This window comes from Solanum tuberosum, unplaced genomic scaffold (genome assembly GCF_000226075.1).
Source record: "Solanum tuberosum cultivar DM 1-3 516 R44 unplaced genomic scaffold, SolTub_3.0 scf00062, whole genome shotgun sequence".
In the NCBI taxonomy this organism is placed as follows: domain Eukaryota; kingdom Viridiplantae; phylum Streptophyta; class Magnoliopsida; order Solanales; family Solanaceae; genus Solanum; species Solanum tuberosum.
In genome coordinates, this window is record NW_006238987.1 from 104127 (window position 1) to 123324 (window position 19198).

The window sequence follows — 19198 nt, forward strand, 5'->3', positions numbered from 1 at the left end:
GTGGGGGGGGGGGGGGGAATTGAACTATGAAACATGCGCAGACAGCTACATTGGTGTGTATAATGAACAAATAATGAGTAGATGTATTTGATATCAATTTGATGTATTCAAAATTAATTTTCCATGACATAATTGATGATTTTAATATAAATATTTTAATATATGATTTTTTACGAAATATTACTACACAATATGTAAGTATGAAGGCTATAAAAAGGTAATTTTACCAAGAATATTGTTACAATAAATGTCATTGTTATTACAAGTAAAAATATTGTTATAGAAAACTAAAAAAAAAAACATATTAAGAGCTAATCGTAAAATGTGTTATAACAAATGACCGTTATAGAAAGATTTGACTAATAGTTAAAATCATACTTTATAACGCATAAAAGGTATTATAGGAAAACCTTATATCAAGCTAAATAACCAACAGAAATTGGATTCCGAGGGTTAGTTGATTTTCTCGTTCGAATCCAAATCCGACCATACTAGGGATTTTATTAATAGGAGTATATATATAAGGAGGCTTAGCTCCCATTTTTTTACAACGCAAAGAAATAAAAGATGGCTATTTGGTCACAACTTGATTATGATATGCTGTTCCTCATAGGTAGACGGTTGAACTTGATTGAAGACTATTTAAATTTCAGGTCTGTATGCAAATCGTGGCGATGTGCGGCCACCAAAGACAATTTTAATTTAACAGTGATCTTCATGGCTAATGTTAGCGGAAAAACATTACTACTGTAAAAAGGAAAGACATCTACTACTGTTCATGTCCATTTAATGTTGCTTGAAGCTGATGCTATTTCGTAATGTTCAATATAGTATGTCAAATGGGCGGGTTGAGCTCGATTTGAGAATGTCAAGATTGAATGATCCATGAAGTATCCAAGGTGCGGCCTAGTGATTATCAATCATGAAATTTCAAGTTCAATTTTGCTTACTAGATTATTTTTTTTCTCATCTATTCAAGTAGAGGCCCAAACACCACAGATATTCAAAAAGATTGAAAACAAGGAAAAATAAATGGTGTCCACGTTGGTATACCATTTAAGTTCAATCAATGGAATATGATAGTAATAGAAAATGTACCACATGAAGAAGATATCCTGACTCAACCAGGATTCTGGATAACAACATCACATGAGTAGACAGACATTAATGGCCCTACCACTCGCTTATTGTCAGTACAAACAATGAATGAGGAACAAGCTCAATCCACATTCATTAACCAAACAAAACATTGATGGATTCTGCTTTTTAATGGAAAACCACAACATTGTTACACATTCAACAAGTAATGGACACCACTATACTCTGTCCATTGATATTTTACTCAACTAGCAACAAGAAAGAAGCACAAAGTCCAATATTATTCATTGTTAATTTTTATCTCCAACTACAAAACAAATAAAGAAGACACTAACATAATATTTGTAAAGGCATAAAACAGGTACAGTAAGGCACATATTTCTGGTCTGTACAAAACAGAAGGACCATACATATTACTCCACTAATAATAGAACTCCCATTTGCCTTTTCTATGTTTTAGTTACTACTGTTATTTTAATTTAATAATAGAGATTCTGGTATGTCACGCCACACTGATGATGCTCTCTCCATTATTAAAACTAGACATCACTTGGAATCCTGAGTGCCTAGTAGACGATGATGATGGTGATGACAAGGACAATGTCAACGATAACGAAGATGTCTCCATTGCTGAGCTTTGATTCAAGTTAAAGTCAGCTATTCTTGATGAATTAGAGATTGGAACAACAACAGGAGCCGGCCGGAGGAATATCGATGATGATCCATTATAATAATAACTTTGACTTCCTTGCCTAAGGATTGGCTTCTCAATTTCTGCTGGCAACATAACAGGCCCAAAATTTACTGGCATAGATGTCACCTGAAATGCATTCATTTTGGATGATTCTACATGACGCAATGATGGAATGGAGTGTTGTTGCCGGTTTTTCGTTTCTTCTGTCGGTAGTACAGATACCTGTTTGTCATATAGAGGAAAATTTTAGTAACTAAAAGGCAAGCAAATTAATCAATGAAATTTAGGATTGAGTGAAATACCGAGTCGGTAGTGATATCGAAGAGGCTAGAACGGCGGCGCCGGCGATTGAGGTTAGTTCGCCGGAGGAAGTATTTCTGAGCATGACTTGCGACCTGTGTCGGTGTGCGAGTTTTGACGAAGTTTCTAGAGATTCCTCTCCAGTCTCCTTTTCCCACTTTCTGCAATCCCAAAAGGAATAGCTTGTGCTCTTCCTCCGTCCATGGAATTCCTAAAATTCATAACACAAAAATCATTACTAATTGAAATCCAGAGACTAAAGAAAACAAAAGGAGAGGATAGATGATCGATTAACACGTTGACTTGTAAAACAATGAAAAGACAGTAGAAATTCGAATACAATTAACAACCAGAGATGACCGGAAAACAAGAGTAACTTTCAATGATTCAGGGCAAAGACAAAAAAAAAAGAAAAAGACAGAGATCTAACCTCGCTTACGCTCACGGCCACTGCCGGAGTGGTGAGGAACAGCGTCGTCGGCAGAAGCATAACCCTCGTCGGCGGCAACTTTAGAAGAGTCATTGTTATTTCCGCTGTTGCTATTATTATTATCATTAGAATTAGGCTGCTCATACTGAGACAGATTGTTCAAACTCACGCTCTTCCTCATAGGGTCTACCTTCATCCTCACGCCAAACAGCATGATCTCTCCTCCTCCTACGCCGCCGCCGACAGACACATCGCCGGCGCACGTGAAAGAGTTGTGGCCGTCGTTTCCCGACTGTGAACAGCAACTCGACATCATCATCATTCTCGCAGAATCAGGAATTTATTCGAGCTAAATGGAGAAGACTATGCATATAGAGATAATTTATGTATATATATAGAAGACAAGATGGCTTAGGGAGGGGAGCTAAGAGAGGCGTGTGGTGAATGGAGATAAGAAAATATATAGAGAGTGGGAGACAGGTGTGATGGGTAAATAAAGGAAAATGCATGTGCTTAACTGTAACTTTATCATCTCAGATAACAACGTGGACACCATATGACGGACGGTTTATCCGATTCTTCTATTTTTTTTATTTATACGGTTCGGTTCGGTTCGGTTCGATGTTTGTATTTATCTCAAAATTAAATTAATTTATATTTACGCTATAGCAAGTTTATTCATAATAATACCTCTAATAAAGATTTTTCATACACTAAAACATGATCGACTTATTCAAAATTTCAAAGATATTTTTATATTTAAAATTGAAATGGCTGATAAAAAATAGTCTCATCTCATCTTTTTACATTTTTTTGTCTGTTTTTATTGCAAGTCTCACGTCTCTCAACATACTGGTTTCGAGCGAGGGCGGCTCAACCTTAGAGACACTAAAGCGGTGACTTTAGCCCCCAAAAAAACAAAACCTTCCAAATTCAGTTAGCTCAAATACGAAAACATAACAAAGATACACAAAAAAGAAACAAATTCAACCAAGAGGCAAGATTAAACGAAGAACCAAAAGCACTGAGCATACAAAAGGAGGAGGAGATTACATACATACATACATACATACATACATATATATAAAAATACATTATTATAATTGTGAGAAGCACGTATTAACAAAAAAAAATACCCTTTACACCTTGTTTGGATGTTGCTATCGTTGTATTGTATTGTTAGAACTTGTTTGACATTGTTGTTGTAAGGTCAAAATCACTTATTTTGAAGGAAAAAAAATTGTTTGACTAATCACTAAAATGCTTTTAAATAGAAGCGGAAACAATTTTTCTCTTGTTGGGAGAAAACTAAAAGTTTTTGATTTTTTTTTTTTTTTTTTAAAAGAAGAAGACGCATAAGCAGAAGGAGAAAATTGTTTGGGTTTGGGTTTCATGAGAGGACCATTGAATTGGGTTCCATGAGAGGACCATTGAATTGTATTGTGTATCTACTTGTGTTGATTACGTTTATATCTAGCGGTGATTGAGGTTGAAAGACTGTTTGTTGCTCTAAAATGGTAACCAATGGGTACTATTGAGAACGTGGAATGCTACATTGATCCTGAAAAGACTAATATTGTATATGTTTGGTGAATGCCTGTTTTATAATGTTGTGGTTACTTGCATGTGTTTCACTTATTGGGATTGCCGTGTGATCCTACCAATACACTGTGGTTGTGTACTGATACTGCTACTTGCTTGTTCTTTGTTGAGTACATGGCATCTTCAGGCGGCTATTGATAGACCTCAGCTAGGTGACTATTGAGCGTGATCGGATTCAAGGGCTGCCATGGATCTTTCTTGTTTAAGTCCACTCTTTTCAGACTCGAACTATTTGTTTAAGGTGTTTGTTTAGTTTCGGGGTTATGCCCCTTGTTCTTAGACTTGTCGTTAGTAGAGTTTCGTTACATTGACTTTCAGGTTCTAGGGGTTGTTCTTCCGCATTAGTTTGGCTAGTTTGTTTAAACCTTTGGAGTTTATGGGAACTCCGTATTTCTTTTGGTCATTTAAACTTGTTTCCGTATCTTTAAATGCATAGTTTTTGGTTAAGTTGTTTAGTCTGGGTTGTAGTAATGGTTCTCCTATCGGAGGGTTAGTGTGGGTGTCAATCACGACGGTCTGGGTCATGACAAAAAGTTAATAATTCAATAATTTTTTAAATTTCATAAACAAAGATATAAAATTGTACATTCTAGTTAATGGAAGATTAAATATATTAAATTAAAAATTTCAAAGGCCAAAAATTAGAATTTATTGATATTTGAGGAATGAATGAGGCAAATTTCCCTTTAGTTTTTAAATACGGATAGTATTACTAGAATTTGTGAAATTGGACAGTTTGTCTTCGATTGAAATATGTTAAATTATTTTCACATTTTTTCTCTTAACTTTTTTGTAATACTTTTTGGAGAGCCAATACATAACTATAATATTGACCAGAAAATTTGGCCAGAATTTGGTCAGAAAATTTAAAAAACTATGATATTTTTTTTATTTTAAAATAAACTAATCTTTTTTTCCATCTATTAATTAAAAGGTATTAAAGTTAAAAGGATAAAAATATTTAAAAAAGGTAAAATAACATAAATAAAAAATCATTCACCAAATTCTGGCCAAAAAAGATTTTTCCATTCTTAAATATGTTTTGTTATTACTATTGGTGTAATTTCTAAATACTTTTAGGTTTATTTTTTAAAAAAATATTTTTAAAATAAACCTAAAGTATTTAGAAATTACACCAATAGTAATAACAAAACATATTTTAAGAATGGAAAAATCTTTTTGGCCAGAATTTGGTCAGAAATTTAAAAACTATGATATTTTTTTATTTAAAATAACTAATCTTTTTTTCCATCTATTAATTAAAAGGTATTAAAGTTAAAAGGATAAAAATATTTAAAAAGGTAAAATAACATAAATAAAAAATCATTCACCAAATTCTGGCCAAAAAGATTTTTCCATTCTTAAATATGTTTTGTTATTACTATTGGTGTAATTTCTAAATACTTTAGGTTTATTTTTAAAAATATTTTAAAAAATGAAGATTTTGATAATTAAATGCATCATTATCATTATCAGTGCGATGACCATTAAACATCAGGAAGGAACTGGTTTGACTATTACCAAACAGGGTAAAGTGTCCCTTTTTTCTAGGCTTTTTAGTTGAAATATCTATTATCTTTTCTTACGTTATGTTAAAATTAAGGAAATACTTATCGTTCCTATATTATTTTCTAATCTCGATTTTAATTCTTGTAATATTCGCTAAAGTATTTCGAATTTTCAATTAAACAAAATGAGTGATGAATGATTACGTATAACTGGCTTAATACAATGATAGCCGTCAAATTTGTTGGTAAATTTAACTTTGATATTGAGCTATGATTTATTTTAACTGAGCATCTGAATATATAATAAAGTGTTTTTATTTGACTTTTTTCATTCAAAATTTGTAAAATAATAAATTTGTGTTTGTTCTTAAGTGTCAATTACGTGGATATATTGACCATATAAAATATGATATTTTCTTTAATTATACACATTAGCCTCAATTGAAACAAGTCTGAGGTTCTATGACTTATTGTGACTAATACATATAAATTATAATTAAAGAATGTGACATATTTCAATTGATTAACTTATCAGTATAATATATTTGAAAACACACTCAAGATTCAAATAAAATATACTCCATCTAATAGAATAGAAATATTTTATTATGTCGAGTGCTCAAATATAACAAACAATAGTTTAAATATATAAATGAAATTTGTCAACAAGTTTGTGAGACTGTCAATATATTAAACATTTGTCTCTTTATTTTTCCTCATCCAATGTTCAATATTCGCACTAAAGCATAATTGATTCAAACTCATGCCACATTAGCTATAAAGTTAACACAACTCTAGAAGAACATATATGTTCATACTACAGTCTAGTAATATTAATAAAAGTTTGTTGCATAATAAAAATAAATTGTTTTTTTTCAACAAGTATTTTTTTCTTTTTGGTAATGGTTTATGATTAGTCATGAATGATTTTGTTTTAAAAATGTCAAAGATTCAATTAAACAGGTCCACCTACCAAATTATAACATTGTCTTCATTTTTGTAATACAAAAAGGTCGTTCCAACTTAAGATAATATGTAGTGTACTAAACGTAGATCAATAATTCAATATTAACATGATTAAGTTTCCTTCACAACATTCAAAATTGTACGGTTAACTTATAATTATCAAAATTATAGGCACAAGTTGATGGGAAAAACAATAAAGGATCACGTGAAAAAGAAATGCTTAGCCTATTGATTAACTGACAAACTTGTCTACTAATCATATTTAATTAAGTACGATATTAGTAAGATGCCTTATTATTGTAAATAACAGATCTCGAAATTATCTTTAGTACTAGAATACAACTAATGGATGGGTATGTCCTTTAATTTCACAATTATTTGAATGAAAAAAAATAAAAATTATTCAAGATAATGTACTTGATTTTAAGATAACTATTTTTATCTGAAAGTGCCATTAATCTTTATTAGCAACCACAATATACCCCCTACCTAATTATCATCTTACCCCATTTGAGATTTATTTACTCATTATTAATCATCTAATTCTTTAACAAAAGACCATTTTGTTTCTACTATTTGACGTACAATAATTTGGAGCAACAATAAAATTATCTCTATATGATTTATATCACATGTTCGAGTCGTGAAAATAACCACCAATACACTTGGATAAATTGTGTACATCACACTCCTTGAGGTGTAAGTTGTAACTACGAGCATTCCCTGAACTTTACTAACATGAAATATTTTGTGCATCAAATTGTCCTATTTTATATACGAGTAACTCCCTCGATTTTTTATTTGATATATATGACAATAATAATATTTCCTAGCATGACATGGTTTACGTCGACATTATAATATCATCTAACAAATTCATTAAACTTTATTCATAGATATATTGAATATAAAAATTGACATGTGTAAAAATAGAAGTTTCCTTTTTTTAATTTTTTTATTAAATCATGAGGGGACTGGGATTAAAGATTGATGCAGACCACAAAATGATGAAAGATTAATAAGTACAATGGCCTACCAACACGATAATCCACTTAATTACCCTTAATTATATGAGTTTTTGTAGTGACAGATGATTTCTCAAACAAAAGAAATGGACAATATATAGCATAGCACAATTTACAAATGTTTATTTTCACGTGAACATATACTACTGTATGTGTTTTTATATGCATACAACTAAGCACTATATAGGTACAATATGATAATTTTATCAAAATCACCCTTATTTAATATAAGTTGTCTAAATATTAAAAAATGAATAGTATTTAATAGCAAGGGTAAAATAGGTACAATAAATTATTCATTAGTTTTATAAACTGAATAAATATTGTTGGACATCTCAAAATAGTATAGTAAACAAGTAAAAATTGACAAAAAAAGTAATATGTTATGATCTTATCAATTAATATGATTTAGTGTAAACATAGAACGTGAGTAAAAAAATTTAATCACAGTTGAATGTCATGGGTTTAATAATTAATGGCTCCACAACTTTAACAGCTTCCAAACCTAATTCTACATTTAACTACAAAGATTTTGTTGTCGTTGTAATCTCTTCCTTATCTTTATTTTTAAACATTTAACTTACACAATATAATTTACAAAACTTTATTTTTATTTGATATGACAATGTGAAAGTGATTATTAATTATTTTCCTATCTAATACAATAAATAATATGATCCTTCAACCATTATAATATTGAGCAACTTTTTGTTCAACCAAGAAGAAAATAGAAAACCAAAAATCAAATTGAAGAATTTTATATATCTTCTTTTTAGTAACATATTTTCGTGAAATTATATTTAAGCCGTCGGTTTAAGCATATTCACATAAAAATATTGGGAGGCAGCTATGGAGATTCTATATTTTCTTTTTCATTTTTTGGGGTCAAATCATAAGATGTGTCCGTACACATAAAAATAAGGAGCAATTAAAAGTGGGATCTTTTTTGAAAATAAAATGTAAGGGTAAGGGTAAGTGGTGGGTGTCCAAATTCACTTTATGACTTTAACACTCTACCATTTGAAAAAACCTATTTATGTAATCAGGAGCAGCGGAATCAAAATTTAATTTTATTTGAAAAAATCTATCTATATAATCAGGAGCGGAATTAAAATTTAATTTTATGAATTTTAAATTTTATAAGAAAATTTCAAGTGTTAGTAATTGAATTCCAAATTTAATATATTTATACATATTAAGGAAATTAAACTTTTGACTACAAATATATTGTCTGTGCAAAAGTTATTGAATTAGATCGAATTTATATCTAGACTTTTAGTTCTGCCCGTTCATATAATAAGAAGGTTTTTTCAATGTCGTGGGATTTTATTTTCCTATCAATTATTATAACTCTTTAGTCTTTTATGACACGCTATCTAAGTGATCACATGAATTTCTTCTTTTTTTAAAAAAAATGATCACATGAATTTCTTTCTTTTTTTTAAATAAAATAAAAATAATACTCGTATGTGAATATTTTTTGGGTAGGATTCACTTTTCCTAACATAAAACCTACTTTTATGACAAGAACATATATATACTATAGGTCTTTACAGAAATCTCACTAGGTTAGGAGCTAAATTTAATATGGATTAAAAATTTAAGTATCATTTTTTACTTTTAGCAGAAAATAACTTTGTTAATTGTGCAATGATCATTCGAGTTGAAGTTCTTGGTTTTCATCCTCGAAAACACTAAACATATTCCAATTAAACAATTAGTACTGTGTTATTTGATCTTTTGGAAGCTCTAAAGGTCATTAAGCTTAGTTTATCCCACAAAATTAGGCTCTATAAGTGAAGCAACTATAATTAATTAACGAGAATCAAGATTAAAGAATACGAGGTTTGATTTCCTCTTCGTAGGTTTGATTAATTAAGGAGGTAAGTAAATCCTTAAATATAACCAAGTTGTCAATTATAAACTCATTGATCCGCTCATTATGTTTTTTGTCTTCCTTAAACAGACACTAGTTTCAGCGTATAATCTTAATTAGTGATACGCACTACAACTATTAATCACTTTAATAAGTCTATAATTTGTACTTTGACCTATCGGGGATATCGATGGTCATCCTAATCTTCTTGTATGAATGGGCTAAGAGAATATTTCTTTTGAAAAAAATTTCCATGTGTATAACATTAGAGGAGACCTCATAGGTTAAGTTTGAATTTTCAATTTTATGGGTTCTAAAATTTAGAACGATAATTTTAGATGTTAATAGTTGCGTTCGATCTTCAAATATATAGGTAATAATTTTCTTTTTATATAAATATAAGATTTGAATAAAAGTTATTAAGTTCAGCTATTTGAATATGTAAGAAGACAACGGCGCGTGATTTGCTGGATTATTTTCGTGTATTTTTGTGAATGGGATTATCCTATTATAATTAATTTAAGACAAAGTTTTCATGTGAACTGTGTGGTCAAAGTAACTCTTTTGTCGCTTTGCTTTTGGGAGTTGATATTATCATTGAAGCTACTAATTACTATTACTATATACTTTTCTTCTCCCTCTTTGACCTAATTTCCTTCTTTTATAGTAATCTATAATAATGCATTTTAGACTAATCATTCTAGACTTCCCACTAACTTTTCAAAACAAGATTGATGGATTTATGTAAAACTTTTGCAAAACGAGATGCACTATAGTCTATACAACAATATTTTAATATTAATCAGGGTGACTGAGAATAGTTATTTTTATATTAATTTTAAATTCATGATTTTTTTTATAACGAGGTTAGCTGAAAACTGTTATTTCTTGCATTCAGAGGTAGATTCAAATTATACTTTTTTTTAAGTTTATGAAGTCTGAATTATAAATATTAGTAATAATTTTTTGACAACATTGGTTTGAGGAGTATTTCAGATTAAATATTCATAATTTTTTTCCTATAAGTTCATTGGTTTTAATTAAAATGACAAGAATTAGTCTTAGTAACTTTTGTAGAAACTCGTATTAAGTTGGATGATTTTATCGAGTTTCGCGGGAAAACTTGTAAGTTGAATAATTTTTAAAATGACAAAAATTTGTACAATAGCTTTTGTAGAAAAATGGTATTCTTTCTGTTTTTTTTTAGTTGTCATGTTTCGTTTTTAAAAAAATCAATATCACTAAGATTCAAAGCTAAATTAGATTACATTCATTCGATATTTTAAAATAATTTTTTTTTAGATACTCAAAAACTATACGAAAAATATTATAAATTGCAACTTTTTTCATATCAATACGATGAAAGAATACATCTTAAAATGTTAATCAAAATCCATATATTCGACTCTAAAAAAAAACTATGATAATGTACTAAAAAGGAACAGAGGGAGTAATTAATTGGATTACCTACCATTTGAAAATTAAGGCTTATCGTTTTTTGAGGATTGATGTTGACTCTACTTAAGATGATAGTTTTTCCATATTTTAAAAGATAGATCAATAATTCAATGTAAACATGATTTGATTCCATCACAACCACCCATATTTGTATCGTGTATAATAATCATAATCCCTATAAATTAATTGGATGTGAAATAAATAAGCAAAACCTCTATCTTTAATAGTGAACATATACAGAGAGAATGAGAAATTACTAATAATAAAAAAAAATGTAACTGAACTCATAATTTCAAAAATTACAAATCAGTCATAAGAAACATAAAAGTTCAATCTTTAAAATTTAAATTCTAAATCCTTGAATAATGTGAGTGGCACACTTGTCAAGTAAACATGGCTATTTAGGTCACTATACTATCTTAGAATATGATAATAAAACAAAGCTTTACAACAAGTAATGGTATGGATATGTCTCCTCTCAATTATTTGATTCAAGATAATGTTTACTTATTTTCTAGCTACCTATTCAATCTAGAAAGGACCTTCAATCTTTATCAAAAATACCTTTTATCCCCTAACAAAATATTACATGTTGACAATTTGGCATGTTAATAATTTGTCAATATTTTATTCTTTTCGTTTTGGCGTGTACCTTTATTTATTTATTTAGCTTAATAATAAAATGGAACAGAAGTGGCTTCTTCAGTTATAGGTCTCCAATTTGACATGTATAAAGTAGAAGTTTAATTTATCCTTCTCTCTATCAATAATATAATAATTAAAGATCGTCTTTTAATAAAGATGGGGGGTAGTGAAATCACTTAATTATGATAAGAGATTTATAATTGAAATTAAGGCCCTGCCAACACAAAATAATTAATAAGACGACATATATATCTTTTGCATTTTTGTCGCTACTAAAAATTATTTGAGTAGCTATAGATATTTTGATTAAATTAGTGAAAAAGAAAAAAAAAATACTGCTTCTGAAATCTGATTTATGTTAAGTGAATTATAAAGATTTTTTTTTGTAGTTTAAAATAAGTAAATTGCAAAACTCAAAAAGAAAATTATTGGAACCTTTTTTCCCCATATTTATCCTTATTTTTAATGAGGTTCTTAGCTACTTAAAATTTTCTTGAATAATAGTTTAGGAATAATCAAAAGGATAATAGTGGAAAGTAATCTTTGATTTTTGTTCTTAAATATTTTTTTTTAAAAGTATTGTGTCGTACCCAACAATTCACTTAATATAAACTAGAGAAGGTAGCGTTTTTACACGAAAAAACATAAAGTTTTTCAGTGAGAATTTGATCCCCACCATACGTTTTTCATGTGAGCTTGTTTAGTGGAAAATGTGATTAAACTATTGAAGTTGGATTATTTAACTTTTGATTTAAATTAGAGCAAGCTCCAAGTAGCTTGGCCACTAATTAATAATTTCCAACCAAACTCCAAATTAAATAACTTCGATTTGGTTATCCCATTAATCTCTTTTTAGTCCAAAGCTACACGAAGATTTCCTCCTAATCTTTGTTTTTGTCGTTGATCTGGTTTTGACACAACGACATTTTCCAAATAGAAACATTAAATTTTAAGTAAAATATACCAGTAGTGTAAGAAAATATTTATCGGTAAAAATTTTAAGACAATAATAAAATAAAACAAGTGGACTCAATTGATACTAAACTTTTCTTAAATTGACGATCCATATAATTTAAATTTAAAATATTTAATCTTTACGGCCAATTATATTATTTTCCCCTTGTTTTATTTTCCTGGACCACCATATATAATGAATATTTATCATTAAGAAAATCTGATTTTTTTTTCTTGTTTAACGTGCAGAGAGCTCCTCGAATTGATTTTCACAATCGACATAAAAGTAACATGTTATTTTTTATTTAATTCAATGAAAGGGAACAGATAAATCTTTAAAGGTCACAAAGTTAAATGATCATCAAACAGAAAATATATATAGGTTCTTCAATCAAGCAAACAAGAATCAATAATACGAGGTTTAAACTATCAGTAACGAGGTAACTGTTTAGTTATAATCAAGTTGTCATATTTTTGTTCTTGTCTAAATTGTTTTAAGTTATTTTTGTTCTTGTCTAAATTGTTTTAAGATATCTATCGTGATTTTTAAAAAATATTTGTTTCAAATATTTATATTTTAAAAATTCAAAATAAAATTAATTAACTTTTTTTTTTTCATTTACCCTTAGTAAATAGCGTTTAAAGAACGTATAAAAGAGTAGGTAAACAATTAATATGAGAGAAAGAAAGTATAAGATAATTAAATATTTGAAAAACGTATAAATAAAAACCACAACATATAATTTGAGACCGAACAACTATAAACTCTGGATCCGCCCATGATGCTTGTGTGACTTTGTCTTCCTTAGACAAATTCTAAGAGTAGCTTCAGCCAAATAATCTTTAAAAAGATACGCACTACAATTATGGACCACTTTAATAACTAAAAGTAATTAATTATCATCCACTAATTATTTCATCTTAAAATCCGTACTTTAGACTTTTGGGATCTCGATGTTAACTGCTAAATCCTAAATACTCTCTTTTCAAGTGACACACCTATTAAGAAAATAACTATTGATACAGTGAGTTTACCAATTTATCCCTATTAATTATGAAGTGAATGAATTAAAAACTTAAGATTTTCAAAAAGTTTTACATTTTCCAAAATAATTAATTGAGGGTATAATAGGTACATTTTGTCCTTTCTTGATTTATCAAAATGAACAAGTAATTAAAGACAACTAAAAAAGGAAAAATAGACAAGTAATTAAGGACAGAGAGAGTACCTGTCAACATCATTGGACTAAGAAAATAGGGATACTGCCTTATTAATTCCTTTTATAAGATCGTGAATTAACATTTTATTTATATATATATAATTTTTTCATGTTTGATTCGTCGAAATTTTTGGAAAAATATTTTTGTAAGTACACAAGTTCCTTAAAAATAATAATAAAAATATTCTCCTAATAGAAATAATTTTTATAAAAAATTCCACAAACAAGGTTCCACATAATTATCATCATTCCATTGAAAATTTTGCTTTCTATAAAAATTCTTACGAAATATTTTCGAAGAGGTAAATTTGAGGACTTTTGATCTTTTAATAGTGTTTCAGTTCTCTCTTTTATAATTTTCTCAAAAGAAAATAAAAAAGTAGAAGTACGGAGTATATATACTTCCAAGGTTTTATATTATTTGACTCTTTATTTAAAATAATTATTTTAATTTATTTATCTAATTTACAAAATTAAGAAAAATTAATTATATTTTTCTTTTCTACCCTAAGTATTAAATTTACTACATAAAATAGTAATTTTTGTTAAATTTAAAGTTCTAAAATGTTAATTAATACAATTAATACTAAAAAACACCTTTAATTATAATTTTCTTAAAGAATGTATTGAATCAACCAGAGCAAGTAATATAAAAGAGTGTATTTTAGTCAATGGGACTATTCTCTAAACCGAATGATAAACTTTAGAATTTCAATTTTCAAAGGCTTATTCTATAAGTTGAAAAAAGTATTACACTCTCTACGAAGATTCACGATTTTATTTTATTTTATTTTTTGGCATAATGCATAAATATGTACTTTAATTAGGCTTTAGCTAACATTCATGCCCTCTAACGTTAGATAGTACAAATATGCACTTAAACTTGTAATAAATTGAATAAGTAGACACACATGTCCTATGTGGTATAATACATGTAGGATACCACATAGGACACCATGTGGGACAAATGCATTTATTTGTTCAAATTTAAGTGCTTATTTATGCATACTTAAAGTTGAAGGGCGTTAATATTGTTGGGTTTTGAAGGTGATTATGGTGTCATGCGAGAGAGATAACAAAAACTTATACTAAGAATCAAAATATTATTATATCAAAACTAATATAAAGAAGAACATTGAAACTTTAGAGAGAATAAATCTCCCCATAAACAAAAGTCTTAAACGACTACATTGTGGATGTTATTGTTTTGTGTTAGAAGAAACAAACCTATATTTATAGAGTCCTAAAACCTTTCCTACTAGAAAAGAACTAGCTACTCCAAAACCTTTTTCCTAAGAGAAAAGAATAAACCAAATATGAAAGAATATTATATTTTCCTTTCAAGAAAAGTAAAAATATTTATGGTAATGTTTTGTCTTTTCTTTAAGGAAAAATAAATTTTAAATTATGGTAAGAAAATCAAGGCAAAATCCTAACAAATATCAGCTGAAGCTAAGTTAAAGAGTATATTTATGTATTACTCTTTTCTTTTCTTTACCTAAAGTCCTCCTTTTTCAATGTATATGATACATTTTAGGCGTGTGATTTTAGAATTCCAACTAACTTTTTCATAATAATAAAATGGAATAAGATAGAATCAGTTTTTAGAAAAATCTGGGTTATTTTCGACTATTGAACAATAGAATTTTTCTTCATAGTGAAGAAACCAACTAAGCCATCACAAAGTATAAAATGAGGAGGAACTTTCCAACTGTTTTCTTTTTTAAATGCGTACGTGTGTAATTTCACACAATATATAATTTAGTACAGTATATTTACGATAATAAATAAATATTTTGGGTCATCAGATTTTCGTATAAAATAAATATTTACTCGCATCTAGTGTTCACACCAAATCAAGTCATGTAACTATTATAAAATTAAAGTGCCAAACTGCCAATACATACTATCTAACCATAGTTAATGATAAATGTTCATTAATATGATGTAAAATCAGAGAAATAATCTATTTCAAGGCAGCAGATGGGCATTACTATTTATCGTGTCAAGACAGAATTCCAATTTGTTTTTGAAAGTGATCAAAAAGATTCAACGAAAACCGTATATACATTCGAAAAAGAAGAATTAGTTCGTGTATACAAATATCTTTTTTGCACTCTTATAACATAAGCAACCTCAAACTTATCAATAACAACTCTAGTACAGAACCAATGAATATGAATCAATCCAACATGAATGCTACACAATTTTCGTTTCCTCAATTCTTTGGTTTTTGTTAAATTATAGTATTGTACAGTTACACCTCTTTATAATAATAACTATAATAGTAAGACTTTTTTTAACCAAGTCTTCGTTTGATGCTATATGATATGCTTTTGTAACAATATTTCACTATAATAGTAAAAAAACATGAAAACAAATAATGTCATTATAAAAAGGTTTTGACTGTAGTCCGTACGTAATAGTGATTAAAGATGCAAATGTGGAAGGACGTGCATGATCTTTATTGTACCAATAAATATGATAAGTGTTCTTTTGCGGAACTCACTATATGAAAGCAAGCAAAAGAGATGAGAGAGTTGTCACTCTTCCATATTAGGCATCAAAAAGTGCTGTCTAGTGGAACCTCCAATGCCTTTTTTCATCCTCTCTAAATTAGGTCAAACAAACGAGAGTTAGTGAAGTCATAATTTCTTTTCTTTTGCTTTTATCGCGAGTCTGGCTTGGTGCAACAGGTGGTACAAAGTGACTTTTGTTTCACCCTCGCAACACCAATCTCTGTTGATTTCGGTCCAACCTTGCCTGATGCCTCGGCAAATACAACTCTTCCCTCCCTCCCTCCCTCCCTCCCTCCCTCAATGGAGGATAAATATTTTTGAGTGATTTGATAGTGTAAAAATTCTTTATATATATATTTGGTGTACATAAGTTAGACTACTCAAACAAAAAGGGCTGCATTCCACTAAGTGGCTTTTCCTATGTACGTTTATTTATGAGCACCATACTATTCTATATGGAATTGGACCATTTTTGGTGGATATGACACTATTGTGCAAAACATGTCAAAAGGAGAGCCTTCTTTGATAGAAACTCAGTTTAATCAAATGGTTGAGAACTCAAAAGTAGTAACTTTAGTGCTTTGCTATAATAAACTTTTAGCTTTCTTTTCATTTCTTTTTGTGTAAATTAATGAACTTGGCTTTTAACCAAGTTGAAGAACAAAGCCAACCTAATCTCAACCTCTTTGTAAATTGGATGAAAAGTTAACCTTCTCAAAAGTCGATAGCCCAAAAGTGAAAAGTCCGCCATTCTATACTATGGGTAGGAAAAGCTAGAGTCTAGAACCTAAAGTGGGCAAAGCTCATATCCTAAAGCGATAATCATATCTGAATAAGATACTATTCAACTTCGAGATAACAACCTCTATTTCCACGAGATAATGATAAGGTCTGCGTACACTCTACCTTTCCTAAACCATACTTTGTGGGACTTCACTAGATATGTTGTTATAAAATTGGAAAGAAGTATGCTAATGACTATATTGATATTGTTCCATCGTGTCAATACAGCAAATTTAAAGGACACAAAAATGCCATATCTACTACTACTATTAGCAGCATGAAGTAGATCCAACCTATAATTCTCAGAAGAATCATTTTGACTTTAGCATTGGAACACACTCAATATACATGTGTACATAAGCCACCTGTGTAAGCTAATGCTTTCCATCTCTTCCATTCCCCGTTTCCCGTCCCCCTAGATGAGTGCCAGAATATCGAAAACAACATGAATTTTTAGCACTCACTCTGCTGCTTCATAAGGGGATTGCATCTGTTTGACATTTTTCTGCAGTTGATATCAAAGGAGGTGATGCCAAACCATAGATAGATCAAAATTAGAGCATGGGCCAGGTAACTTGGTGTTCTCGTTCAGTAGGTCAAAACCCAATGCAAACTCGTCAAGCAGAACACGTTAAAATATCTCATTTATCTGTTCAAACACTGCTTGCCATGAGTTCTGGATCTGGTCTGGTGCTTCTCTCGCTGTCAGCGTTCGCACTTTCTGATCTTTTTGCATCACTCATGGATGTTTGTGTTCCCAAAAGAGAAATGGGAGAGTTACTTAAAGGAATTAGTCTGTCACCTTTTGAAGCTTCTGCGGATGGTTCGGCACTAGAAAAAGTACGTTTGAGCTGAGTCCTTTGACAGACTATCCGCCCCTTATTCCACCCAGGAAAACTAAATGATGATGAAACAGTGTCCTTTAGAAAAGAATATGCAGCCTTAGCAACTGGCAAATCCCTAGTTACTGAACTCTTCTCCGTCTGACCTCGTCTGATTCACAAATAGCAATTATGTAAATTTTATTGAAAGGAAGGGGGGAAATAAAAAGACAACCAAATACATTAAAAATACAGTTAATTACTACCTCCATTAAGTATTTGCTTAGCTATGTAGACACTACTGCTAGGTGAGAAACAGGTTAGACAAGAAGACTCAGACACTCCGAAATTAATAGCTACATGAGATATTAGGAGATTTTTATTTTTACTCCCTCCATTCCACTGGAACTAAGACTTGTGGGATTACACTGGGTAAGTAGTTGTTGTACTCCCTCCATCCCAAAAAGAATGACTGAATCGGCTTACAAGGATCAAAACATCTAATTTTCATGCGAGTTTGGTAATTGACTCCTTAACTTGTTGTAAAATGGATATCTTGCACAAATCCTAAACTACTAAATTATCTCTAAAAAAAATTTAAAAAATCCTAAACTACTAACTGGGTCAAATTTCCTTCCCTTACCCGTGGTGAAACTAAAATTACATAAATGGGCAGTGGAAATATTTCCTAGATTATCAATATGACATTTGACGCTTCTAAATGTTGGAACATATGAAAACAGATGAACAATAATGAACTTGTTTACCAATAAGCATGTGTTCGCTCTGCTAGGTGATAGCTATTGCTCTTCTTTCCCAAAATTTTCAGAAAGACGCAAATAACTGGCGTGGGACTAAAAGGACCTATCTTAATCCACCCAAAAAGAAGGTTCCAGCAGTTACGTTGCTTGATCAATCTACCCCCACTCCCTCCAGACACACAGAAAGTAAATAGGTAGATGGCATCACAAAATAGAGATGATCACTGAAAACGCAATGAGGCAAAAACACTTACACGACTACAATAGAAGCCAGTTGGGGAAGCTCCTCGCCTTTATGAAACAACTCTTCCATATCGTTGAGCCAAACAGATATTGCAGTGCATGCACCACCAGGCCACATCCTAAAACAATAGAGAATGATTAGAAAATACCAGATAACTATTGTAATATACACCCATTTTAAATATCTCCTGCCAGGAAATAGTTATGCCATTATTTGGTACTATAGGCAGTTGGGCAGGTTGTGTGTGTAGTTGGGGAGTTTTTTTTTTGGGGGGGGGGGGGGGGGGGGGGGGGG

The 19198-nt window shown here is 30.0% G+C and overlaps 2 protein-coding genes across 2 annotated transcripts in view; both read right to left on the minus strand.

Moving 5' to 3' along the window:
• Window positions 1-1360: 1360 nt before the first annotated feature.
• Window positions 1361-2977, minus strand: LOC102602470 (transcription factor MYB1R1-like). The gene is made up of 3 exons (XM_006344925.2): window positions 2523-2977; window positions 2095-2303; window positions 1361-2014 (listed from the first exon to the last, which is right to left on the minus strand). The coding sequence occupies exons 1-3, from the start codon at window positions 2842-2844 to the stop codon at window positions 1601-1603; spliced, it is 945 nt and encodes a 314-aa protein (XP_006344987.1). The 5' UTR covers window positions 2845-2977; the 3' UTR covers window positions 1361-1600.
• Window positions 2978-17246: 14269 nt separating this feature from the next.
• The window catches only part of LOC102602805 (pentatricopeptide repeat-containing protein At1g74850, chloroplastic), a 5735-nt gene continuing 3783 nt past the window's right edge, over window positions 17247-19198 (minus strand). Inside the window, exons 3-4 of the mRNA XM_006344926.2 lie at window positions 18915-19022; window positions 17247-18071 (exon numbers count right to left, since the gene is read on the minus strand). Coding sequence (XP_006344988.1) covers window positions 17732-18071; window positions 18915-19022 — 448 coding nt within the window. The 3' untranslated portion in view covers window positions 17247-17731. The remainder of the gene's footprint in view (window positions 18072-18914; window positions 19023-19198) is intronic.

What these genes read in the sequence shown, in the direction of transcription:
- LOC102602470 (XM_006344925.2), bottom strand. Translation starts at nt 2,844, where the DNA reads ATGATGATGATGTCGAGTTGCTGTTCACAGTCGGGAAACGACGGCCAC. An exon ending in TGGCCGTGAGCGTAAGCGAG is followed by an intron (nt 2,304 to 2,522) that starts GTTAGATCTCTG and finishes TATGAATTTTAG; the next exon opens with GAATTCCATGGACGGAGGAA. An exon ending in TCGATATCACTACCGACTCG is followed by an intron (nt 2,015 to 2,094) that starts GTATTTCACTCA and finishes TATGACAAACAG; the next exon opens with GTATCTGTACTACCGACAGA.